At 41.0% G+C, this 26,673-nt stretch overlaps 1 protein-coding gene and 1 long non-coding RNA gene across 3 annotated transcripts in view; one reads left to right on the forward strand and one right to left on the reverse strand.

Annotated features, from left to right (window-relative positions):
* The first annotated feature begins 619 nt into the window (after nucleotides 1-619).
* On the forward strand, nucleotides 620-17,239 carry LOC143654143 (uncharacterized). Of its 2 annotated transcripts, none has more exons than XR_013161686.1 (3): nucleotides 620-720; nucleotides 805-910; nucleotides 16,120-17,239. It is a non-coding gene; the product is annotated as an uncharacterized LOC143654143 (long non-coding RNA). The 2 variants fall into 2 exon arrangements; XR_013161687.1 differs by having other exon boundaries at nucleotides 16,854-17,239.
* Nucleotides 10,969-26,673, reverse strand: part of CPN1 (carboxypeptidase N subunit 1) — a 32,793-nt gene continuing 17,088 nt past the window's right edge. Inside the window, exons 8-9 of the mRNA XM_077125728.1 lie at nucleotides 18,761-18,879; nucleotides 10,969-12,673 (exon numbers count right to left, since the gene is read on the reverse strand). Of these exons, the coding sequence (XP_076981843.1) occupies nucleotides 12,530-12,673; nucleotides 18,761-18,879 (263 nt within the window). The 3' untranslated portion in view covers nucleotides 10,969-12,529. The remainder of the gene's footprint in view (nucleotides 12,674-18,760; nucleotides 18,880-26,673) is intronic.

Below are 26,673 nucleotides of genomic sequence, written 5' to 3' on the forward strand. Positions count from 1 at the left end.
TTATAGTGGTGGTCAGAAAAAAAGCCAGCTATGTAAAGAGTTGAGGAAGTGCCTTCCAGGTAGGAGATACTGCACAAAGCCCTTATGTGGGAAGAAACTTGGTAAGTTTCAGAAACAGAGAAGAAACCAATATGAACAAGAGAGCAAGTGTGATGAGATGAGATTGGAGAATAAACAGAGGTCAACATCATTCCTGGGCCATGGTGAGGAGTTTGGATTTCACTGATAAATCAACATATTGATACATTATAAAATCTTCTTAATTGAAAGGATTGAAGGGTCAAAGAGTTAAATGTGTGTGGAATTGCTTAACTAGTAATAAGAATAATATCCACTCCACAAGTATAATAGTAAAGTTTAAAAATCTGTCCCCCCCCATCCCGATGATCCTCAATAAACCAAAACATAAAAATGTCTCCATCGCGTGCATCATGATTAATCTCATTGATTAAAACCTTTAGGGTGTGTCATCCTTGTTCTCGTGTCTGACCCTAAATCCAAACCATCAGGATATCCTGCATCTAAGGCTCCCATTGTTGTCATGATGGACTGCTCACTAACAGTTCAGCATGGCTTGGCCCCAAATCAAAACCAGCTCCCTCTGGCTTCCCCCTGGAATGTACCACGTCACAGCAACAAGCTGTTGTTAGCAATGGCAAGCTGCTGAGCAGCAAGCTGCTGAGACTAATCAAAGCTGGGCTTGCTCATGGTGCACGTCTGGTGGGTGTTAAATCCTGGAATAGGCTGGCTCTAGAAGCGGAGGAGTGCAGATAAAATAATATGTTCATATTTCTTTTATTAAAGATGTGGTCCAACAACTCAGTGGTTGACTGTAGAAGGTATGGGTTTGCATCTAAGATGTCAAGACAAGGCCGACTCCTAGAAGACAAGAGACACCATTTCGTTCCAGGTAGGAATCAACTGCTGGCAAGAGTAAAGCCAATTTCTGTTTTGTTCTTACAAAAGGAGGGACCCTCTGAGGAAGCTTCGGAGTTCTAAAACAAGACTGTATCCTGTTCATTTGCAGGGCTGTTCTACTGTATTGATTTAGTGTTTCGTAGGGGCTCCTTCTCTGCTTGCAAAGATTTGAATTGCTTCAGTGGGGAACAGGGAATTATTTCATAATTAAAAGTAAAAACCAAACAAGCAAACAAACAAATTGACCTTAAAACACAAATGCCTAGTTGAGGTAATACTTACGAAAAAACTCAGTTGTCTTGTGTATACATTAGGATATCTTATATCTGAGTGATACAATCAGATCTCTTCTTATTTCAATGGGGAGACAAGAAAGTAAGAAGGCGTCTGGGAATCCAGAAGGAGATGGAGGAAAGACGCAAAAGGGGAAGCTGAACTACTGAAGACAATTTTATAGTAAATATTTATTGGTAGTCTGACTTTTTTGTTAAGAACTTAGCCTATATTATGGTTTTTTTCCCCTTTTTTAAAAAGGAGAAATATTTATTACCCCAAGAAACATAATCATGGGCCTCCATTTGAATAGAGTCAGTAATTTTAATTTTTTTAAATTACCTTTATGTACTTTTCCTGGTTGCCTACATTAATGAAGCAAGAAAATCAGCTCAATTTTTCTTTCTCCACATTATATAGGCTGTTTTTTCTTAGCATATATCATGACAAGAACCCAGCAAGGTAGTTATTGTTATTCTTATGTTGTATGTGGAGGAAGCTGTGGTTCAGTAGGTGAAGTCACTTGCCTAATGTTTCCCATGCTTTAGTCATTCCTGTACCACTGTCACAAGTTTTGCCAGAATCTTGTACTTTCAGAAAACCATCATAATGATTCTTGACTGAACAGTATAATACTTATCTAGTTTTTTGTTTGAGATTTTAAAAATTTACTCATTTTGTTTAAGGAAAATTTTGCGCCACATGCAAAATTATTTAAAATAAACACAATGGAAACAAAACTGTGTTATTAAATTTGAGTTCTGGAACTAAGGCCAACTCTCTATTTGTTAAAAAATGAAATTGGCCAATGTTTGAAAGTTGAGACCAAATAGAAAGTTTCTCCCTAATGTATTCAGAAGGATCTAAAGAAACAAGTAAGACAAATACTTTCACTGAGTGATCTGTTGCGTGGTCATTTCACCACCCAGAGTGGGTTCTTGCACCACCTGAACTGTCTGAAGGAACATCTCGACGACTGCTTGGGATGCCGTATCCATATTTTGAGAAATACTTGATTTGCCCAAGATAACAGACACCACAGAGAGCAAAGCCCGGATTCAGACCCCATCTATCAGGTTTCAAAGTCTGCGCTCTTTCCATTGTGCAGTGCAGGCTCCCCACTCAGCTAATTTCACAATTTTCTTCAGAATTGCCCATGCTTGCCTTCCCCTGGCAATATTTTCTCTTGGTCCATCCAAGAAACTAAGTGACTTTGTGGCCTTCAATGTCCTTCCTGAAAATGCGCCAAGAACTACAAACCAGACTCCAGAGGGAGCCTGACTCCTGTGGGGCCTGGTGGGACTGTGCTGCTTTTGATGTGATGCTGTGATTCTCTAACACAACCTCGGAATCCATCCCTTGCTTAAACAGCTGGACCACATTACTGTCTCTCGTTGAAACTGTGACCAAGTTCATGTCCCCCCACCCCCACTATAATTATCTGTTTGAAATTAGTGTACAGTGCTTCATAAAAATGAGTCATCCAACTTCATACTGTACCGAGTGAGGTCTACATTAGCTAAACAAAGTTGAGAACTGAACGATAAGACTCATTATGACTCCGTGGCCTCTGACGGGGCTGATTTCAATGGCTTCACACAGTATTGTAAAGTTGTTCACCTCTCACTCTCTTCTCCCATGGCGAGCTCCTAAAAGGCAGGGACTACTAAATTAATCTTTGTATGCCTATTGCTTAGGAAAGCACCTGGTGCACAGTTATGCCTAATAAATATTCATTAAGAGTCACAGAAAAATTAAAATGGTGCTTGAATTAAGTGAAATGTTAATACCTTTTTGTTGGGTTTGTCTGCCACCATCCATTCCCCTTTATTTGGTAACACTGTTTGATGTTTTCTCTTTTAAATGGGAACCAACTCTGATATAATATCAGTCCCCCATTCATATGACCCCAAACTGACAATCAGAGTCACTGAGATTGTTTTTTGGCCAAGCACATAACCCAGTTTGTGCTGTTAACAGTCAGGCCCAAGAATCAATGGTGTGTTGCTAAATTGGTAAAATACAAACTCGAAGCAGCTATTAGTCATCTAGCTGCTCCCTCTGGGGAGAGCCTGCCCAAGAAAGAAATCAACACCAAAGCCAATGAAATAAAAAAAAAAAGAAAGAGATTCCAGACCACATAACCAGAAACTTGGATCTAGCTGTGTCTGAAATCCCCTCCTATAAATTTTTAGTTATGTGAACCACCAAAGGTTCCATCCTCAAATTACTGTTTCACAAATGCCAGTCTGAATAGCTACTGTTCCCTAGAAAAATGAGAAAATAATTTAATTTATGATACTGTTTTGTACTTTGAGATGAAGTCTTCCCTAATTTTGGACATTAGAGTGTTTATGAATTGATGTGATAGTAGATAGCAATTGTCGCTTTAAAAATTGTCCTTTTAATTGTCAAAGTAGACAGTTAGTGGACACTTCATCCCTCAATTAAATTTTCCTAATCAGCCTGTGAAATTAAAGTCTGCTAAAAATGACAGTGTGTGTAAACTACCATATTTGGATATACAAATATAAAATTATGGTCATTCTATCTATTAGTTTATTTATACTTCATCTAGTTCCTGAAAGGATTTAAAGAGACTCACTCAAAAACTTGATCTAATGCCCAGGATAGACTCTTCATTCCAAAGACCTCACCTAGGACGATCTAAAAGAAAGTCCTTCTCCTCCCAATTCCTGTGGGGTGGACCTGGAGCCAACTGATGATTTCATTTGCCACCTGCCTGGGACTGCGCCTGAGGAGGCAGTGTGTCAGCAGAAACAAGCAATACCCAGAAAACTCTTCCTTGGCTACTGGGCACCTGTCCAATGAGGCCCCCAGGGTCTCTGCTTCTCGTGTGATGCTCCACACCAGTCCACTTACTGCAGGGCCTTTTTGGGATGAGAGTGAAGGGTTGGAGAGAGCATGTGACAACTCAAGCAAATGAAGGTAGAAGAAAGAAGAATCTAAGAAAGAAAGATAGAAAAAGAGAGCAAGAGAGTGTTCTAGTTTGCTAGCTGCCAGAATGCAATATACCAGGAACGGAATGGCTTTTTAAAAGGGAAATTTAATAAATTGCAAGTTTTACAGTTCCAAGGCCGAGAAAATGTCCCAGTTAAAACAAGTCTATAGACTTGTCCAATCTTAGGCATCCAGGGAAAGATTCTTTGGTTCAAGAAGGCCGATGAAGTTCAGGGTTTCTCTCTCAAGTAGAAGGCACATGGCGAACACAGTCAGAGTTTCTTTCTCATCTGGAAAGGCACATAGTGAACACGGTCAGGGTTCCTCTCTCATCTGGAAGGGCACATGGCGAACATGGCATCATCAGCTAGCTTATTCTCCTGGCTTCCTGTTTCATGACACTCCCCAGGAGACATTTTCCTTTTTCATCTCCAAAGGTCGCTGGCTGGTGGACTCTGCTTATCGTGGCTATGTCATTCTGCTCTGCTCTCTCTCAATCTCCTTTATTCTCCAAAATGTTTTCTCTTTTATAGGACTCCAGAAACTGATCAAGACCCACCCATTGGGTAGAGACATGTCGTCACCTAATCCAGTTTAACAACCACTCTTGATTAAATCACATCTCCAGGGAGATGATCTGATTACAATTTCAAACATACAAGATTGAAAAGGGATTATTCTGCCTTTACAAAATGGGATTTTGATTAAAACATGGCTTTTCTAGGGTCCATAGATAGAGAGAGAGAGAGAGAAAGAGAGAGAGAGAGAGAGAGAGAGAGAGAGAGAGGATGAAAAAAAGAAAGAAAAAGAAAAGGAGCAGAAAGTCATGATGGGAAGAATCAGAAAAAGTGAAAAAAATAATTAAAAAAACTCTTTAGAAATAGTGGAACTTAACTTTTGGGAGGAGGGAGAGGATAAATGTTGGTTTAGGCATTTGCCCAGGGGGAATGTTTACTCATGGTTTAATAGCCAGAATGAAGTTAGTGTTAAAGCAGAAGTGAAGTAATATTCCAGGCAGGAGTTGGGCATGATGGCTCATCGATGCAGGGTGTGTGTATGTGTTGGCACAGTATTTATCAGATAAATCATAATACCACATATGTGACGATGATATTCAAGACTCATGAACTTTGACTCCTCCATCTCTGGTGGTAGATTTGCCCCAAGCCATGCTGTCCCACTCTCTGGATCCTTGTTTTTGAGATGGTTAGTCAACATAGGGGTGTTCTCTGTGGCCATGGAAAAAGTGAATCTTATTGGCTTGCTTATGACTAAACTCAGTGTGGTTTGGATGTAATGCTTTCTTGGACCTAGCCTGGTTTAGGCTTCGAGTGTCGAAATCATAGATTGGAAAGTTAAACACACACACACCACCTTTAGAACCAAGAGATACAGCTGCTAGAACCAGCCAGGCTCTTTCCTGCCACAGGGGCCTTTGAACTTGCTGTTTCCCTTGCCTGGAACTTTGATTCCTGTTCTTTGAAGCTTTCCTTTGTCTTATCCTTTAGGTCTCAGCCCATCATCACCTCCCCAGAGAAGGCTTCCCTGACCAGGATAATCTCCTTTCTAATTAACTGAAAATCAACTGATCCAGGGTCCTGATCACATCTGCCAAAGCTCTTTTGCAAATGACCTATCATAATTATGAGAATGATATCGTATCGCATTCACAGGCTCTGTTCATATGCAAGGAGAGGGGATCACACTGGAGTAAAGAGCACTGAAAGTCATCTTAGAATTTCACCTCCCATGATTGACAATTTTTTTAAATGCTCAAAAACTATTGATCCTAGGCAAGGGAAGAAAAAATAGTAAAAGGAGAGAAGGAGAAAAGTAATGTGAAAATAATCCATTTAGCAAACAGGCTTTATATGTGCTAGGCAGTGGACTAAGTGCTGTGCACACGAAGTTAAGAAGACAGTGTCATTTGATTCAGCCTCTACTTCCAAACCCCCACCGTTCCCTTGAGTCCTCGACATCCCTGACAGATTCATTGACTTATGGTTGGCCAGGCTGCCGGGCTACAATCCTCTGAGGAGGGGCTGAGGCAGGAGCTGCCTTTCCCTTCTTGCTGATTTATGAGCAAACTCCAAGTAAGGGAGTTTATCTTCATTTTTTCTAGATGACTAACTATGACTCAGAGAAGGTAAGTTACTTGCTTAAGTCACGTACCAAATAAGGAGCAGAGCTAAGGTTAAAACCCAGGTCTGAAAAGGGTCTATGTGGTGCAAAATTTATATTTTGGGTAGCACATTACCTAATTTAACTTGTATGGTGAGTTTAGTTGAACACCATTAAGTACATGGAATCTTGAATAGAGCATGAGATTTGTGGGTTTGTCCAGGTTAGTGTAATGCCCCAATATATCCCAGAGCCATTTGGACAATGAATAAAGAAGTATTTTCAAAGTTCCCTCGGGTACTGGGGAGAAAGGAGGAAATATTCAACTTCCCCATTTGAAGAATTCCTGATATTCTCACAAGCAGTGGGGAAAACCAATCAACAGGCTGAGCCCTCAATCTTGGGGTTCCCCCTAAGAAATTTATTCCTGCAAAGGATAAGCTAGGCCTACTTACAATTATAGCTAAGAGTCACTCCCAGAGAACCTCTTTTGTTGCTCAGATGTGGTCTTTCTCTCTAAGCTGACGTGGCAGGTGAACTCACTGCCCTTCCTCCTGTGTGGGACATGACTCCCGGAGGTATAAATCTCCTGGCAACATGAGTCAGAAATCCTAGGATGAGCTGGGACCTGGCATCAAGGGATTGAGAAAGCCTTCTTGACCAAAAGGGGGAAGAGAGAAATGAGACAAAATTTTCAGTGGCTGAGAGATTTCAAACAGAGTTGAGAGGTTATCCTGGAGGTTACTCTTATGCATTATATAGATATCCCTTTTTAGTTTATGATGTATTGGAGGGAAGTACCTTTAACTGTTGAGCTGTGTTCCAGTAGCCTAGATTCTTAAAGACAATTGTATAATGACACAGCTTTTACAATGTGACTGTATGATTGTGAAAACCTTGTGTCTGATGCTCCTTTTATCCAGGGTATGGACAGATAAGTAAAAAAAAAAAAATATGGATAGAAAATAAATAAGCAGTAGCGGGATTAGGGGTAAAATAAATTGAGTAGATTGAAATACTAGTGGCCAATGAGAGGGAGGGGTAAGGGGTATGGGATTATGAGCTTTTTCTTTTTTCTTATTTATTTTCTGGAGTGATGCAAATGTTCTAAGAGCAATCATGGTGATGAATACACAACTATGTGATGATATTGTGAGCCATTGATTGTATACTATGTATGGACTGTATGTGTGTGAAAATTTGTCAGTAAAAATATTTTTAAAAAACACCAGGTCTGTCAGAAACCAAAACATGTGTCCTTAACTACAATACTCTGCCCTCTTAGGAAATACCACCTACCCAGGTGTTTCAGTTTGCTAAAACTGCTGGAATGCAATATATCTGAAATGCATTGGCTTTTACAAAGGGATTTATTAAGCTACAGGTTACAGTTCTCAGTCCACGGAAATGTCCAAATTAAAACATCACAAGAGGATACCTTTACTGAAGAAAGTTTCCTCGGTCACATGGTATTCTCATTTGCTAGCTGCTGGAAGGCAATATACCAGAAATGGAATGGCTTTTAAAAAGGGGGCTTTATTAAGCTGCAAGTTTACAGTTCTAAGCCCACGAAAAATGTCCCAATTAAAGCAAGGATATAGAAATGCCGAAATTAAGGCACCAATAAGAGGTCACCTTCACTCAAGAAAGGCTGATGAAATTCACCATGGTGAACACGGTGACATCTGCTGGCTTTCTCTCCAGGCTTTTTGTTTCATGAAGCTCCCCACGGGCATATTCCTTCTTGATCTCCAAAGGTCTCTGGCTGCATGGGCTCTTGTGGGTCTCGTGGCTGTGTTGCTCTTTCCAAAAAATGTTTCCTCTTTTAAAGGATTCCAGTAAACTAATCAAGACCTGGGATGGTTGGAGTCACATCTCCCTGGAGATTATCTAATCAAGTTTCCATCCTACAGTGCGGAATAGGGATTAAAAGAAACAGCTGCCTCTTTGTGATGGGTCAGGATTAAAACATGGCTTTTCTAGGGTACATAATCCTTTCAAGCTAGCACATATGGGAAGGCACATAGTGTTGTCTGCTGGCCCTTCTCTCCTGAGTTGGTTTCAAAATGGCTCACTTTTTTTTTTTTAATGAAAAATAATTTCTTTTAATTGGATGGTAAAAGGCTTTTCTCTGTCAAAAAACAAACAACTTCATGTGAAATAAACAACAAAAATAGCATTCTACACTTGATCTTAGCCAAAAGGCCAGGAAGTGCTAAAAATAATAGCATTCTAATAAAATAAAAGGAAATCAGACAAAGGAAATGAAGACATTTGCATGATGATAAAGAAGTGACTTGTAAATACCAGCGACTCTTCCCACCAAGTACGGCCTCCACCGTGGGTCCCTCGGCGTACGGCGTGAGGCCGCATCTCTGCTCCCCGTGTGGCTTGCTGGGGCCCGTGGGCTGTAGACCGGGCTCCCCAAGATCCCGGGCTGTGTCCTGATCGCTGGTCTTTGCTTTAGACAGCCGCCGCAGCCCCTGGTCGCCCTGCACTACTGCATCCAAGGTCAAGCCCCTTGGGCGGAAGTGGCAGAGGGCGCTCAAGGAGGCGACACCTCTCCCCACCCCCCCACCCCCACCCCCGTTTTCTCTTTCTATTTGCTGCTTGGGAACAAAAACAGTTTGGAAAAGTAACTAATTAAAGACTGCAGCCGTCAACACAATGACAACAAATAACTGGCGACCCAAGAGGAGTGGGAGAATTAGATTTCCAGAGTTATAACATTATACTCAAAATGTAAAATGGCTCACTTTTGAGCTATTGTGGGCCCTTCTGACTTCTGCTGGGGCATTTTCTTTCTTAGTTTCTGTATTGGCTCTGAGCTCTCGCTGTTAATTGTCTTTTATTCTCCTCAAACAGACTTCAGTAAAAGGATTAAGACCCACCTTGAAATGGGGGGGCCACATCTCAATGGAAACAATTTAATCAAAAGACCCCACCCAGGAATAGGTCTGTCCCCACAAGATTGAATTAGAAGAACATGGCTTTTCTGGGATACAAAACAGTTCAAACCAGCGCACCAGGTTGGCAATCTTTAAAAAAATTCTGGATCAAAAATATACGGAAAATAGTAAGGGTACCAGCTGGGAAAATGCTGGACCCAAAGTGAGAAGATCGTCTTTCCTAACCTTTTGTGCTGGTTTGAAAGGAAGTATGCCCCCTAAGAAAAGCCATGTTTTGATATAAATCCCATTTCTTAAAGGTAGAATACTCCCTATTCAATACTGTATATTTGAAACTGTAAGGAGATCATCTCCCTAGATGATGTGATTTAGTCAAGAATGGTTGTTTAACTGGATTAGGGGATGACATGTCTCCACCCATTTGAGTGGGTCTTGATTGGTTTATTGGAGTCCTATAAAAGAGGAAACATTTTGGAGATTCAGAGAGATTCAGAGAGAGCAACACTACGAAGCAGAGAGTCCACCAGCCAGCGACCTTTGGAGATGAAGAAGGAAGATGCCTCCCGGGGAGCTTCATGAAACAGGAAGCCAGGAGACAAAGCCAGCAGATGACGCCTTGCTTGCCATGTGCCCTTCCAGCTGAGAGAGAAACTGTGACTGTGTTCGCCATGTGCCTTTCCAGATGAGAGAGAAAGCCTGAACTTCATTGGCCTTATTGAACCAAGGTATCTTTACCTAGATGCCTTTGATTGGACATTTCTATAGTGGTTTAATTGGGACATATTCTCAACCTTAGAACTGTGAACTAGCAACTTATTAAATTCCCCTTGCTAAAAGCCATTCCGTTTCTGGTATATTGCATTCCGGCAGCTAGCAAACTAGAACACCTTTCAACCCTGCTCACCCCTCTCTCTGTTAGTTCTGATAACACCTCTTTCCTTGGTGTGTGCAGGGAGGAATCTTCATGTGGTCATGGCCAGACACTGCATTTTCCATATAATATTCTAATATTCTATCTGTATAATCACCTATGGCTTGAGTGAATTTTACTAAGTTAGGGTTTGTTTGAAAACTTGCATCCCCTTGAGAAGATTGGAAGGCTTGAAGAGGGCAGTAAGCCTTAGGGAGGTGACAGAAGCACTCTGGATAACAAGGGGTGGGCTTGAAAACTGATGAGTTGCCTGGTATTTCTCCGTCCCTATTCCATTGTCTGGGTTTGGGCCACCATCTCACCTGGGTTCAACAGCATCCTCACTGGCTTCAGCCAGTTCCCGGATCTGGCCAGCTCTTCAAGCCACAGCCAGAGTGATCATTCTGTTAATCCCCTCAGTAGAACCTTTCAACCACTCCTTGTTTATCTCAAGATAAAGTCCGAACTCTTTAATATGGTTCTAGGGTCCTTCATGATTTGGTTCCTTGCACTCATCTCACCTCATCTTTCAGCACTCCGCCAAACTCCTTCAACTGCAACCACAGTGAATTGCTTGCAGTTTCCTGAACAAACCCTGCTCTCCCAAGCTTCCAGAACTTTGACTTACAATCCACTCAGACTAACTGTTATTCCCCACTTCTTTACTAGCTCCCGGGTGCCTTTCCTTCTTCCCAAGACTGAATTAGGGCCCTCCCCACTGGCTCCTCTACCCACCCACCCACCCCAGCCCCCACCCCAGTGTGTGCTGTATCCTAGCAATTATCACAGTGCATTGTAATGACCTGTTTGTCTTCTCAGCTAAACAGTGGCTGCCCTGAAATCACAGACTGTATCTTATCCTTCTTTGTAGTCTGCATTTATTGAGAGCAAGGACTTAATAAATGTCCCCAGCATGGATGAATGAATGAACGAAAGTCTGTGGCTATGCCAGCGAAAAAGCTGTGATTGTATTTTGCAAATGCCAGCCCTGTTAATAAAGTAAGGGATATTCAGACAATCTGGAAAAGTCTAGTGTATATGGTAACCTCAGGCATAAATTTTCACTGATTGAAAAGAGCTCTCTCTCAAGTAGTTTCTTCTTAACAAGAAAGGAACAAAGGAATAGGAAATTAAAAGTGGGACAAAAGAAAAAATAAAAAGAATTATTTGTCTAAGGAGAGGTGTTTCCTGTCTAAGTGGGGAAAATTACATTTATTCTTTTTCCTTTTATTCACAGACTGAGAGATTGCTTAGGTTGTAGTAAAATAAATTACATGTTAATCCTAGTCCCAAGGAGAGTAGATTGCTTAAGGGCAAGCACCTTTTGTTTTCTTTTTTTTTTACATGGGCAAGCACCAGGAATCGAACCCAGGTCCTCTGGCATGGCAGGAAGCATTCTTGCCTGCTGAGCCACCATGGCCCACCCACCTTTTGTTTTCTGAGAGGTGTGGGAGCACTTGGTCAGAAAATCTTAACTGTTCTGTAATAAGAAAGGGCTAGGTTAATTGGGAGGTGGGGAGGAGAGACACTGGGCCCCCCCAACAGGCTGAGCCCTGAAAGGGGGTATGTAGTAAAGAACCCCCACCAACCCACGGGTACAGGGATACAGGAACCCCAACATGCCCAATGGGGCTTTAGGAATTTGCATCTCTGAGTTGTGGGATGAAAGAATACTTGACCCTTCAAAATCTTTAGTTAACATCTTTTTTGCGCAACAATGCTTTTAGTACAGATGGGTTCTTTCTGAGGAACTCAGTGAGGTGGAGAATGCTGTATACTGCTGGGCACAGGGCTGGAAGGTCATTCCACAGGAGCTTCTGGATTATACAGACATTGCTAGAAAATGCTTTGGAAGATGCATATAGTTTAAAGTGCCCCTTGACAAAGATGTGTAGTGGTGGTGCTAGATACTTGTTTCTGTCAAATACTTTTCTTATGAAGAAACTACTGGCTATTGTTGAAATGCTCCTCTGGGGTTTTATAAGAACTGATCACCTGGTCTTGTATGAGTACATTAGTGATGAATCACTTCGGCACTTTAGTCACTCATTCAGAAATCTTCATTGAGCACCTACTGTGCTGAAGGCTCTGTGTTGGACTCCGGACACAGAGTGATCACCCAGCCAGAACCAGACTCTGGATGCAGTGTGGACTGGCATGGAGCCTTCTGGACCTAAATCAGACCCCTAGAATCTGAACCACTTCTCGAACACCACTGGTTGCATTTACCACTGCACTGGCTTTCAATAGGTTGTGACGGCCTGGAGAGGAGTCACCAGGAGCAGAGAGAAACCATTCTGGATTGCTCTGAATATGTTTATATTTAAATATGTCCCAGACAATAAAATAGAAAGTATGCTTCATCTCATTTGAGAGCAGGAACTAAAGCCTTTCTGAAGTGATGCCCTGGGCACTGCGGATTTCAGGCAGAGGCCCTCTAGGGCTGCTTCCTCTCAGTATCTTTGTTTCTAGCTGCTCGGGGCTGTACTTTCTTTGATAAGGCTTTGCCTCCAAGCCTCTTGTTGGGAACTTTCCTTATGGGGATTGCTTGAGGGGTGCTTCTCTTGAGATGGAAGTTAACCTGGAAGAGAAAAAGGAAAAAGCTAGGAAAGCAGACCAGTCCTTCTCCTACTTCCTGGGTCACTGAAATTGAGGGGAGCTAGGATTGGACCCTCTTTTGCCACAGTTCTGGATTCTGACAGCAGGAGACTAGAAGAATTATAGCATCAAATCAGTGCAGCACTGGTATGTCTTATAAGCTTGACTAACATTCCCAAGAAGTGATACAGAAGGCCCATCCTGATCAAGATGGCAGAATGAGATGCTTCAGGGTTCTGTCTTACCATAGAAGCTCTGAACAACCAAAAAGAATTGGCAGAAACATCTTTCTCAAAGCTCTAGAAAACAGTTAAAGAATTGCAGTAATAGGGCAAGAGCAGAATCCAGAAAAAAAGCCATTTAAAAGTGGTAGGATCTCGTGGTACCCCAGTGACCCCTCACCCACCCCCTACAGCTCAGCTCAGAGCCAGTCTGTGCTTCTGGTGTGTCAGTCCCTGGTCTCAGTTCTGGAGGGAGCAGAGTGACCCTCATGCACACACGGGGAGCTTGTATGTCTGACCTAATCTGTCAGGTGGTGGCCTGAAAGACTTGCCATCCCAGAACATGCCCTGCATGTAGGGGGCAGCTCACAGAGCTCTCCCACAGAACAGTGAGGAGAGCAGTCAAGCCGTGCATTCTGGACATCCAGGGCAGTGCCTGGGATTGTGAGCAAACTGTTTCTTAGGGAAGAGGGGACATTCATATCTGTGTAAAAAAGGGAATTCCTAGGGCCACACACTTCCTGAAAGGACTAGGGAGGTCCCAATGCTTTTATCTGGAGATGGCCTCCAAACTCTTAGTATAAATAAGCCCTGAAGGAGAGCATTCACACAGGGCAATCTGTAAATATTGGGAAAGATATTTAATTTTTTCTTTCTTTTTAAAAATTTATTTATTGTAAGCTCAGGCATTTTCAAACACTAGCTGGATACAAGCTTAAGTAACAGATGCCTCAGAGTCTATATTTCTGTGATAATACATTAAAGTATCTAAATGTACAGGTTTCAAAAAAATTACAAATCATACAAAAGACACAGGAAGTGGTGGCCCAGGTCATCAGTGAGGAGGACCAGACTTGTACATATCAGACAAAGACTTTTACAAAATGGTGTTAATTATGCTCAGTGAGATAAAGGAAAACATGGACAAAGAAATAAAGGAAATCAGGAAAATGATAGATGAACACAAAGAGAATATCAGTAGAAAGACGGAAGTTATGAAAAGGAAACAAACAGAGCTGAAGACCACACTAACAGATATTTAAAAATTCCCTAGGGTGGGCCGCGGTGGCTCGGCGGGCAAGGTGCTTGCCTGCTATGCCGGAGGACCTCGGTTCGATTCCCGGCCCCAGCCCATGTAACAAAAAACGGAAAAACAAAATACAATAAAACAAGAAAATGTTTAAAAGATGTTTCCCTTTCTTCCTTCCTTCCTTCCTTCTATCCTTCCTTCCTTCTCTCTGTCTTTCCTTTAAAAAAAAAAAAAAAAAAAAAAAAAAAAAAAAAAATTCCCTAGAGGGGCTCAACAACAAATTGGAGATGGCAGAAGAAAGAATTAGTGAACCTGAAGATAAGATCATGGAAATCATCCAGGTGAAGAACAGAAGGAAGAAAAGTGAATAGAGCCTGAGGAACCTGTAGGAAACCATCAAACATACCAATATATGCATTGTGGGAGTCCTAGAAGGAAAAAAAAGAAACTTCCAAAGTTTAATGAAAGACCTGAATATATACACCCAAGACACTTCACTCCAAACAGCATAGACACAAATGGACCCATGCTGCGGCACATTATTTTCAAACTGTTGAATGCCAAAAATAAAGAGAGAATCCTGAAAGCCACAAGAGAGAAGCAACATGTCATGTACCAAGAAGCCTCAACGAGATTAAGTTTTGATTTCTCAGTGGAAACCATGGTGGCAAAAAGGCAGTGGGAGGACATATAGAAAGTGCTGAGAGCAAAAAATTGCTAACCAAGAATTCTATACCCAGAAAAATTGTCTTTCAAAAATGAGGGAGATAGTATGTATTGTTAACAAAATTAAATGTTTAGTAATGGATAAAGGATGGTAGCTCATTATTGGGATTATAAGGAATAGCAATGTATTGTGGGTAAATTTGACTGAAAGTAATGGTTTAAAGTCATGTATGGAAATAAATTCTTGCATGAACTGCTACAAACGTAAAAAAAAACAGTAATAGAGGGATATATGGAAAAAACATAGCTATTGTGATCTATGGACATAGTTAACAGTGATATTTTAATATTCTTTCATCAACAGTAACAAATGTACTACACCAATACTACAGCATTGTATTGAGGGTGGATGAGAACTATGGGAGGATTTCAGTTATTTTTTACTATTATTCCTGTTCTGAAGTAATGAAAATGTTCTAAAATTGATCATGGAAATGAATGCACAGCTATGTAATGACACTGTGAGCCAGGGATGTATACTTTGTCTGGTTTGTATAGTATATTGGCTGGTTTGAAAGGATGTATGTCCCCTAGAAAAGCCATGTTTTAATCTAAACCCCATTTCATAAAGGCAGAATAATCCCTATTCATACTGTATGTTTGAAACTGTAATCAGATCATCTCCCTGGAGATGTGATTTACTTAAGTGTGGTTGTTAAACTGGATTAGGTGACATGTCTCCACCCATTTGTGTGGGTCTTGATAAGTTTCTGAAGTCCTATAGAAGAGCAAACATTTTGGAGAATGAGGAGATTCAGAGAACAGAGAATGCTGCAGCACCACAAAGCAGAGAGTCCACGAGCCAGCGACCTTTAGAGATGAAAAATGAAAACACCTCCCCGGGAGCTTCATGAAACTGGAAGCCAGGAGAGAAAGCTAGCAGATGACGCCGTGTTCACCATATGCCCTTCCAGCTGAGAGAGAAGCCCTGACAGTGTTCGCCATGTGCCTTCTCACTTGAGAGAGAGAGAACCTGAACTTCATCAGCCTTCTTGAACCAAGGTATCTTTCCCCGGATGGATGCCTTTGATTGGACATTTCTGTAGACTTGTTTTAATTGGGACATTTTCTCGGCCTTAGAACTGTAAATTAGCAACTTATTGAATTCCCCCTTTAAAAAGCCATTCTGTTTCTGGTATATTGCATTTCGGCAGCTAGCAAACTAGAACATAAATATTCAGATATTTATCTGAATATATCTCAATAGAATTGGAAATAAATAAAATGAAGGGGAGATGAAGACATTCCCAGATGTCTTCAAAAGCTGAGGGAGTTTATCACTGACAATAACTGATAAAGAGAGTTCTGCAGGTCAAAAGGAAAGGGTAATAGAAAATAGATCAAAGCCACATAAAAAAATAAAGATCTACAGTAAGGGGAATGACTAGGGTAAATATAAATGCCAGTACTATTGTATTTTGGTTTGTAACTCAACTTTTTTTTTTCCTACAGGATCTAAAGGCAGGTGCATACAATGTGATCAACAATCCCTATGAGGAAAATTCCCAACAAGAGGCCCTGGAGGCAGCCCTATCAAATACATAAAATAAATTTACTTTATATATAATAGCAAACAATTATGCCTGGCCCATCCAACCACGATTTCATTAATACTGTTGTTAGAACAGAGCTATGATTATGGGGCCATAATGATCTCTCGCTGCTGACTGTGCGAATTGCTGGTGTCAGGCTCAGGCATGCCAGTGAATGCCTCAGACCTTCAGAACTAAACTTGCTGACATGACTGTTGGGAAAGACTGATAGTAGAGATGATGCAAATGGCTATACAGATTCTGAAATTCTAAATTTCCATGTGCATTAATGCATCTTTTCAAGTGACACCTTGAAACTTCCCTCCAGTCCTGGCATGCAGATGTGAAGAAGCTTTTGATCTAAGTGTGGCATGTTCTGGGCATGGAGAAATTGTGTAATCATCGCACAAGTGAATGGAAAGGGAGTGGCCCAGTGTCATGACCACATACCCCGGAGGCAACCATGGCGTTCCAGCCCTTGGAATAGGTTGAACTTCTGACGCCTGATGGCAGTTGAGAAACATGGACAGAGAAACCTCTCTGTAGGGATTATTTCCTGCCCCTTCCACAAAAATCCACAACTAAGTTTTATGCTAGTTCCTCAAAGGGGGAAAATCAGAGCCAATTATACTGTATTGTTTGCTATTTCCTTAGAATACAGGGATCTTGGAGAGAAAAGAAAAGAAAAGAGAGACAACAAAATGAAGAAAGGACAAAGAAAAATGATTGGAGCAGAGACATCTGGAAGGCTGCGGGGAAAAGCCAAGAAAACACTGGACACTGAGAGATATCTTTAAGAGTCTTAATTGCAACACAAAAACCCTCTTGTAAACCTTTTTGTTTTCTCCCAGCCAGACAGATATCTAATTTAGAATGGGAAGGGAGATACACTTTACAGTGATCAATCAGCTGATTCTTAAATGTTAATGTCTGGGAATTATATCCAAACGATAGATTTTTTTTTTCCTTTGAGTTATGTTTGACATGATGGATTATGCTAATTTACTAAGAGGAAATGTAACAAAAGAGTTGAAATCCTATAGAGTAGCTGTGTTACTATAGATAATTTGTAGTTGTTTGATTTGACACTGAATACATTTAGTTGCAATGCAAGGTTTATACATGAAGCTGCCTGTTGGTCATTTGATTTTGGGGTGGATGAGGAACAGGAATATAATAGAAAAAAGGGCAAGAGAATGGGTCATTCAGGGAACTGGGATCAGGCAACAGGCTGCAATGGAAGAGTTACTCTTTGCTTCCTTCATCTGCAAGTTGATGTAATTTATAATATACAGGAAATAGGAGGGGAGAAAATGGAAGAAAAACAGAAACTATCTAAACACTTCTGAGAAATTTTAAAAGAACTTATAGAATAACTCATTTGGCTGACTCTGTGTTAAAACAAGAGCGTATGAACGCAAACTGTGAGCTAAGCTTAAGGATCTGTAGCATGTGAACCACAGAGGTAGACCTGAGAGCCCAACATAGATTGGAATTGTGACTTCCACCACATATAAATTTCTTACCTTCTCCAAGTTTCTGTTTTCTCAGCCACAGATGGGGATAGTTTAGCAGTCTTACAGGGTGGTTGAAGATTAAATGAGATGATTTTGTAAAGCTCTCATATAGTAGCCAGTACTAAGCTGACATATAGCAACCATTCAATAAATAGTACCTATTACTATTTTTTAAAAAACAAGCTACTCTGTCTGACTGCATTGAGTTAGGAGGGGAAGGCGGAAGCAACTGAGACCTAGAGTTGTATGGAAGAGAAATAGGACAGAAAGAGGAGGCTCTAGGAAAGACCTGATGCAGGAAATAAGGTCTGTAGATGTTCATTAAATAGGACTGCTTTATTACTCTCTACTCGTTTGAAAAAAAAATGTGGAGATCAGTGTCCACCATTTTTGAGCTTCTTTAGCTCTGAGATCCTAATCTAATATTACCCAAACGCAAAGGGTCCAGGCTGTATATCAAAGATACTTATTTGCTCCTCATCTTTTCCAATAAAGAAAGCTAGGGAGAGTTGAATATTGGAAAGTAGCAAACTCTTTAATGAAGTGAGTGGAAAGCAAAGCTGAGGACATGGGGCACCAGAAGGGGTGAGAGCGCCCTCTGGTGGTACTCATTGCCGATGGCACAAAGAAAGCAAGGTCTTTGGGATTTACATTCTGATAATGATGCTGCTAACATTTGTTGAACATTTTCTACGTCTTAGTCGCCACACTAAATGTTTTTATGTGCAGTTTCTCATTTAAACTTCTCACGAAGGGAGTATCATTTCCATCAGTTTACAGAGGAAGAAAAAAGGATGAGAGAGATTAGTTCATTTGTCCAAGGTCTGTAGATGAAGTAATGGATTTAAAACCAGAGATAATGCTTGTAATAACTATGCTTTGCTAAACTGAAGAAAAAAGAGAACCCTAAGAGGAAGCAGTGAAGGATATAATAGGAAAGTAACAGAAGAAAAATTAGGATATGCAAGAAATGACTTTTTTTTTTAGGTGAAAAAGGGAAGCTTTGCCAAGATTAGAATTATGCAATCAGACAGTCTAACTCACCAGTTTTGGCTCTGCAGGACCCACAGTCACATTCACTGTCTCTGGATTGAACCCAGGTGCTGTGGCGGTGACAGTATAGGTACCTGGAAGCAGCAGCCGGAAGAAATCACCATGATCTCCTAAAAAGTTACAAGGACACACCTTAGTGTGTTGACTGGAAACCTGCCCCAAATGGTACCTTGATGTGAAAAAGGATCTGGTTTTTTTTGCTGGCCACAAGCTTGGTTTTGCTTAGTAGTATGATGAAGCTGATTTAAGATCTAAAACAGTCATGATACCGAACAAAGGCAGTGAGTTTTCTGCTCATGTGCTCAAATGACCATTTCCTGTGACATTAGAATTTCAAATAGAGAAAGAATTTATTGCTAGGCATGAAGCGGGAGATCAGATGGCCTATTGGCTGAAAAATCTGTCTCCCAGAACAGTAGTAATTCTGATAGTTTTATAGAATGAAAAGATGGGCAGGTTTTAGGATAATAAGCACAATGTCTCCAGCTGATGTAATTAGAGGTAATCTAATTATTGAGCATGCACAGATTATGTGCTTAGTCACAGAATATATGTAAGAAAATGGCAGCCCTAATATGATGACGTGCTTGATTTTTAGTATCATAATGAGGTCTAGGTCACCTACAGGTTAAAATCTAAGCTACTACACATGTTAGGCAGACACATTTTGGTTGGATCCAGTTTGGGTTATTAAGATAACTTTGGAATTGGAGTAGATTAATTCTGGGCTGACCCAAGCCCTTTATGAATAAACATTAGGGGCTATCTTTAGTGACTATAAAACTCTGAAGTTGAAAAACAAAATAAAATGGGTACAAGTAAAGATCAGCACAAGGTTTTACAATCTCAAGGGCACAAGATAAAGGCCATACAGTCATTATCACAGCTGGATCAGCTGCATTGATCCAGATCAAGGCAGCTGGATTGCAGTTCAGAGATTTCAGGTATTTCCCTCTGTTTACTCTCTCTCTCTCTCTCTCTCTCTCTATATATATATATATAGATAGATAGATAGATAGATAGATAGATAGATAGATAGATAGATAGATAGATAGACAGACATAGATAGATAGATAGATAGATGTAGATATAGATAAAGATTTTTTTAATGGGCAGGTACCAAGGAATCAAATCGTTCTGTTTACTGTAATATACCAGAAAATAAAAAGGAATAACTACGTGTTAGTTTGCAAACTGCTGGAATGTGATATACCAGACCTGGAATGGCTTTTTAAAAGGGAAATTTAATAAGTTATAAGTTTACAGTTCTAAGAAAGTGAAAATGTCCAAATTAGGGCACCAACAAGAGGTTACCTTCACTCAAAAAAGACTGATGGGTCAGGAACACCTCTGTCAGCTGGGTAGTCATGTGGCTGGCATCTGCTGGTCGCTTGCAACTGGGCTCCACTGCTTTCAGCTTCTGTTCTTGTGGGGGTTTCTCACTTTGCTTTTCTGGGGCTGGCTTTCATCTCGTGGCTTCCCTTGGCTCTCTCCAGGTTCTGGCTTAACTCCTGGTGATGTCTGCTGGGCTCCGAGCATCTCCAAACATCCATGTCTCTGTTCTCTGAAGCAACTTCCTTCAAGCGTCTACATCTGCTCTTTCTGTCAGTTCCGAGGCTTCTGTAATTTCTGACTCTCTCCAAATATTTTGTCTTGTAAAGGATTCCAGTAAACGAATCAAGACCCACCTGGAAAGGGTGGAGTCACATCTCCATCTAATCATAGGTCACACCCACAATTGGGTGTGTTACATCTCTGTGGAGACAACCTAATCAGAAGTTTCCAACCCAGTATTGAATCAGGATTAAGAGAAACTCCCAAAGGGTGGATCAGGATTAAAACAAGACTTTTCTGGGGTACATAATACTTTCAAACCAGCATATTCACCCTCTGGACCCCCCAAAAAGACATGTTTTTTCCACATACAAAATACATTCAGCCCATCACAAAAGCCTTAAACAATTTCTGTACAATGCAAACACAATACAAAGTCAGAAACAATACAAAATCTTATCAAAGTCAACTACAGGCATGATCTGTCCTAAGACAAAATTCTTCTCTGGCTCTGGACCTGTAAAACTCAGAACAAGTTATCTGCTTCCAATCTACAAAGGAGGGACAGTCATAGGCTACATATTCTTCATAGGGAGAAACCAGAAGGAACCCAGGGGTCACCAGAACCATACGGTTCCTAAAACATGAAGGGCAAATTCCATTGGATTTCAAAGTCTGAGATTCATTTATCCTCAGGGCTTTAGAGCTAGGCAGTCCCATCCTTTCCAAGGGCCTATGCAGCAACCTTGCTCTCTGTCCAAATGCTGGGGTGTTGTTGCAACACTGGGACTCATTGGGGAGACCACCTTTTCTCGGGTCCACCCTCTCCATACATTGGGGCCATACCTGGGCTCTCTGCCATCTCTGAGGCACATGCTCAGTCCCTCCAGAACAATGGGGTGACAACCAGGCTCCCCCCAATCCCTGGTTTATGCACTCCACCCTCTGCAAGGCCTGAGGTGGCAGAGCCCTTCCTGAGTGTTGAGGCAGAAGGCCCATCTGCTTCCAGGGCAAATTCACCCTCTCCATGTGTATGGCCCAAGGTTTCCTGGCTCCAGACCTTAGCCTCTATGGTTCTGCCTCTGAAGGCATTTTTCCTTCACTCTCTCCCTTTTCTGACCCTTTTAGTCCAGATTGGCAGTGGTTCTGTTTACACAGATCCCACAACGCTCTTGTTGGTTTTCTATGCAATATGCTGGGATCATGCCCATCAGACAAAAGGACTTTAAGTAAATCCTTTCTGCATAACTCCATCTCCAATCCTCGCTTGTCCTGTAATGGCTGACTACTTCTATGTTTGCTTATGTCCTCACGTGGGGCCCTATTCACTGGGTCTCACTTTCTGGGAACACAGAATTTTCCAGGCCACCAGTTTCTGTTTTCTTCTACCCCAGAGTTCTGCTCTCAACTTATCTCTTTCCTCTTGCATGTTACTATAAGCTGCAAGGAGCAGCCAGACTGCCGTTTCCACCGTTAGTTTTGAAATTTCTTCAGCTAAGTATCCTGGGTCTTCACCTTTAAAGACTAACTTCCATACAACAGCAGTACTTAATTTGTCCAAATTAGCTGCCATTTTAAAACAAACGTCACCTTTCTCCCAGTTTGCAATGACACAGTCTTCATTTCTGTCAAAAGCCTTGTCAGGGGTCTCCTTGAAGTACATGATTTCACCAACAGGGCTCTTTCCAGGCCTTCTCTATCAAGCTCCTCACAACTCTCCAGAATTTCCCCCTTATCCATTTAAAAAGCCATTTCAACATGTTTGGTATTTGCGAGCACCCCACTACTCCGGTACCAAAATCTGTCTTAGTTTGCAAACTGCTGGAATGCAATACATCAGACCTGGAATGGCTTTTAAAAAGGGAAATTTAGCATGTTACAAGTTTATAGTTCTAAGGAAGTGAAAGTATCCAAAATTAAGGCACCAACAAGAGGTTACCTTCACTCAAGAAAGGCCGATGGGTCTGTCAGCTGGGAAGTCACGTGGCTGGCATCTGCTGGGCCTTTGTTCCTGGGCCCCATTGGGTTCAGCTTCTGTTCCTGTGGGGATTCCTCACTTTGCTTCTCTGAGGCTGGCTTTCATCTCTTGGCTTCCCTTGGCTTAACATCTCCTGGTGATGTCTGCTGGGCTCCAAGCATCTCCAAACATCCATATCTCTGTTTTCTGAAGTAACTGTTCTCCAAGTGTCTACATCTGCTCTCTCTGTCAGCTCTGAGGCTTCTGTCATTTCTGGCTCTCTCCAAAATATTTCCTCTTTTAAAGGACCCCAGTAAACTAGTCAAGACCCATATGGACTTGGTGGAGTCACATCTCCATCTAATCATAGGTCACACTCACAATTGGGTGTGTCACATCTCTGTGGAGACAATCTAATCAAAAGTTTCCAACCTACAGTATTTGAATCAGGATTGAAAGAAAGGGTTGCTTCCGCAAGAGTGGATCAGGATTAAAATGTGGCTTTTCTGGGGTTCATAAATACTTTCAAACTGGCACAATGTATATAATGATTCAGTAATCATAATCATCACTTACATCCTAACTTCTTGGTTACAGTCATAGGCTGTTGTCTGTATTAAATAGGAATTTAGGCCTCAGGTGGTAGTCTGTATTAAGTCAGACTATAGGCTTCAACTCCTGGGGAGTAGAAGTTTCACTGTGACCTCCATTGAGAGTATTGTATTAAACTGTAGACCAGATACTTTAATACAAACTCATGTAAAGTAATGGGTAACCAGGAAAGAGGAAAGGCTGAAAAGCCTGCAGTATGTTTTGCCTTGCAAAGAAACTACATGAGACCTATGTTAGGATGTTTAAAAATATACTGTGAAGAAATGATATCTACCTAAGAATTAAGAATGAGAACTATAGGTGAAAGTTGCAGGGAAGCAGGTTTTGCTTAAAAGAGGCAAAATTATGTAACAAATAGAACTGCCAAAAAAAAATGATTGCCTTATGAGATTGTAAGCACTCAGCAGAGACTGAATTAGCGTCCCTGGAAGAAACATAACCTGCACTAATGGACATGGTGGCCTTGGGTTGGACAACCAGCTGTCAGAGGTGTTACATGTGTTCACGCTCCTGTTCAGTGGGTAGGTTCTATTAAATGGCCACTAAAGTTCTGATTTTGAGAATCCTATTTTTACTATCTCTTCCATTATCTTTAAAAGTACACCACACAGAGAATAAAATTCAAAATAAAAGTTTTTTCCATGGTTCTTTCTATGGCAGGGATATAGCATTATGGGTAATGACTATCCACCCCCCCCTAGAATTAATTGTGATGGTGCCTTTAAAATTTCTCTTAAGTGTACATCAATGAATAATGAAATAATAGAAGCAATTTAGTATGAGACAGATAATAATGAGTCAGTCTTTCTTCTGCCCCTTCTATTAAATGCCTGTAATTTACTTTAAAATACTTCAGCAGAAGGCAGTGTGTTGTTATGCATATGTTAGATAATGTAAATTATCCCCCAAGGGCTGTCATTTTCTTAATTGAAGGTTCACACCTAGGTTAACTAAGATTTGTATCAGAAAGGCCCCACTCCAATGCAGTTACAATGAGGGCTTCAGCTATGGTTATCTCTACACAACACTAGATGCTCTGCTAAGTAGTATAATGAATGTTAGCAATGGGTTTTCCCTGGTGAAATTAGTGGTTTATTAATTTAGTATTTGGGGTGTTGGAAGTGGGCCCTTATTGGGGAAATTAGTGGTATTAATATGTGTTGATTGGCTAGAAGGTTTCAGAGCCATTCCCCACCCTAGCATGAATGTGAATAGGGTATAAGACTCTAGTAAGCCAGAATCTTATGTTCCTAGGGGTGGTGCCTGAGGTTTGATCCCTAAATAGTCCTTGGATCAAGCCCTTAGGTGGGAGGGTTCTAGTTGTCTGATTCTTGACTATGAGGCTACAGAATTCTGCCTTTAGAATATCATTGCCTTTGCCTTGAATGAACCTTTTCTGCAAGACAGTTTGCAGGAAGGTTGAAGTCATCTTAAAGAGTTCATCAAACTTAAACATATAGTATGAACTTTTAGATGCCTAAATGGTTATAAATGTTATAAATTGCAAACTGCTGGAATGCAATACAGCAGACCTGGAGTGGCTTTTAAAAAGGGAAATTTAGCAAGTTACAAGTTTATAGTTCTAAGGAAGTGAAAGTGTCCAAATTAAGGCACCAATAAGAGGTTACCTTCACTCTAGAAATGTCGATGGGTCTGTCAGTTGGGAAGTCACGGTTATAAATGTTGTGTGCTAAAACGGGGGGCGGGGGGAAGTATAACAAATAAGGTATTAGTGGCTGAAAGAGTTCATATAGAGTCAAGAGGCTACTTTGGAAGTCACTCTTATACAAGCTTCAGTTAGACAGTGCTACCTATCATGACTTGTCAACCCCCAACCGAAACCATTCCTGCCAACCCTAAAGAACACAAGGGCATTATATAAGATTCTACAAAGGTTCCACACATTAGGACAACTTTCCAGATGGGTTCCTGGACCAGATAAGTCTAGAAACCTAAAGGGCCCAGTCTCTCCAGAACATCAGCTAGTTCCATATTCTTACTCCCTATTTTCAACAGCCCCTTTCAACATGAAAAAGTTAGAATGGGCATAGCCCAAATACCCCTAAAGAGTGGGACAGAAAGATAAAGGTGATAGTGGATTTACACAGAGAAGGTAGGGTTTAACAAACGAATGTGATTGCTGAATCATTATATTGATATTTCTTTTAGCCTCCAGTATCTTAGTTAGCAGTAAAACCCTAAAATTGTGGAATTGTAACCCATACCAAACTCTGAAATCTGTTCTACAACTAATGGTTCTGCTGTGCTTTGAAATTTATTGCTTTTGTGCAAAAATGTTATTTTTCACAAAAAAGAAAAAAAGTTGATTGTGATGATAAAAAAATATTTAATCCTTCTAGCCTCCAGTGTTCTGGAGCAGCCAAAAGGAGAAATCTGAGATGATGGTATGGTAGCCCATGACAAACTCTGGGATCTATCTAACTACTTGTTGAAGAGTGCTTTGGAAACTATTGCTTTTTTCTTTCTTTGCTTTGTATATATGTGATATAATACAATTTAAAGAGTCTAAAAAAATGTTTGTGTACTAAAATTTGAGCCTTGCTGGTATCGAGGTTGTGGGTGGTAGGGAAATTTCACCCCTAACCACTTATACCACTATAAGTACTGCTATACATTAAAACAACAAAGAAATAACGTGACACCAATAGAAAACCCTCAAAACCCTGAGTTGTACAGAACCAAATTGGACTGGGTCAGTTTGCAACACCGTTCTACAACCTTCTAGGGATCAGGGTCCAGGTTGGTTCTGTGACTTGCCTCTACCTTCAATCTTGCCCTGCTGCAAGTTTATAGAACGAATCTTGGTAATTTTTCCCTGATGGAGGTTGTATTAGTTAGGGTTCTCTAGAGAAACAGAATCAACAGGGAACACTTGCAAATATAAAATTTATGAAAGTGTCTCACATGACCGTAGGAACGCAGAGTCCAAAATCCACAGGGCAGGCTGTGAAGTCGAAGACTCCGATGGATGGCCTGGATGAACTCCACAGGAGAGGCTCACCAGCCAAAGCAGGAATGGAACCTGTCTCCTCTAAGTCCTCCTTAAAAGGCTTCCCATGATTGGATTTAGCATCACTAATTGCAGAAGACACTCCCCTTTGGCTGATTACAAATGGAATCAGCTGTGGATGTAGCTGACGTGATCATGACCTAATCCTATGAAATGTCCTCATTGCAACAGACAGGCCAGCGCTTGTCCAATCAGATAAACAGGTACCACAACTTGGCCAAGTTGACACCTGTCTCTAACCATGACAGAGGTGTAGCCTGAGTTGTGACCAAGAAATTAAAAATTAACAAATGATTATGATTTCAGAATCATTATATAGACATTTTTCTTTCTGTATTGTAGAATAGCAGACATTAACACCTGAAATTATCAAAGCTCAACTAGTCTCATCCCTGTATACAGTACCTCACCCTTGTTAACATTTACTGTTATAATGATCATTCTCGCCTGTTCTCAGCCTTGTGTATACTTACTATTGTAATGGTAACAACTCCATTCCCCCTTGTTTGAATCCATAAATACCCTGAATGCCTTAGACTTGGGGAGACAGATTTTGGGGCCCACAGGCCATTTGATCTCCTGCTTCCCATATGGCAATAGGAACTCTTTCTCTCTCTGAAACCCGTGTCATGGATTGGCTGTGGTACTTATTGGGCAGAGAACCACCACTTTCGTTCAGTATCTGAGTCAAGACAAGACTAAACGTCTGTTTTACAGTCCTCTTTTCCACCCCATTTCATACCAGCATGT

This window comes from Tamandua tetradactyla, chromosome 13 (assembly GCF_023851605.1).
Source record: "Tamandua tetradactyla isolate mTamTet1 chromosome 13, mTamTet1.pri, whole genome shotgun sequence".
NCBI lineage: Eukaryota > Metazoa > Chordata > Mammalia > Pilosa > Myrmecophagidae > Tamandua > Tamandua tetradactyla.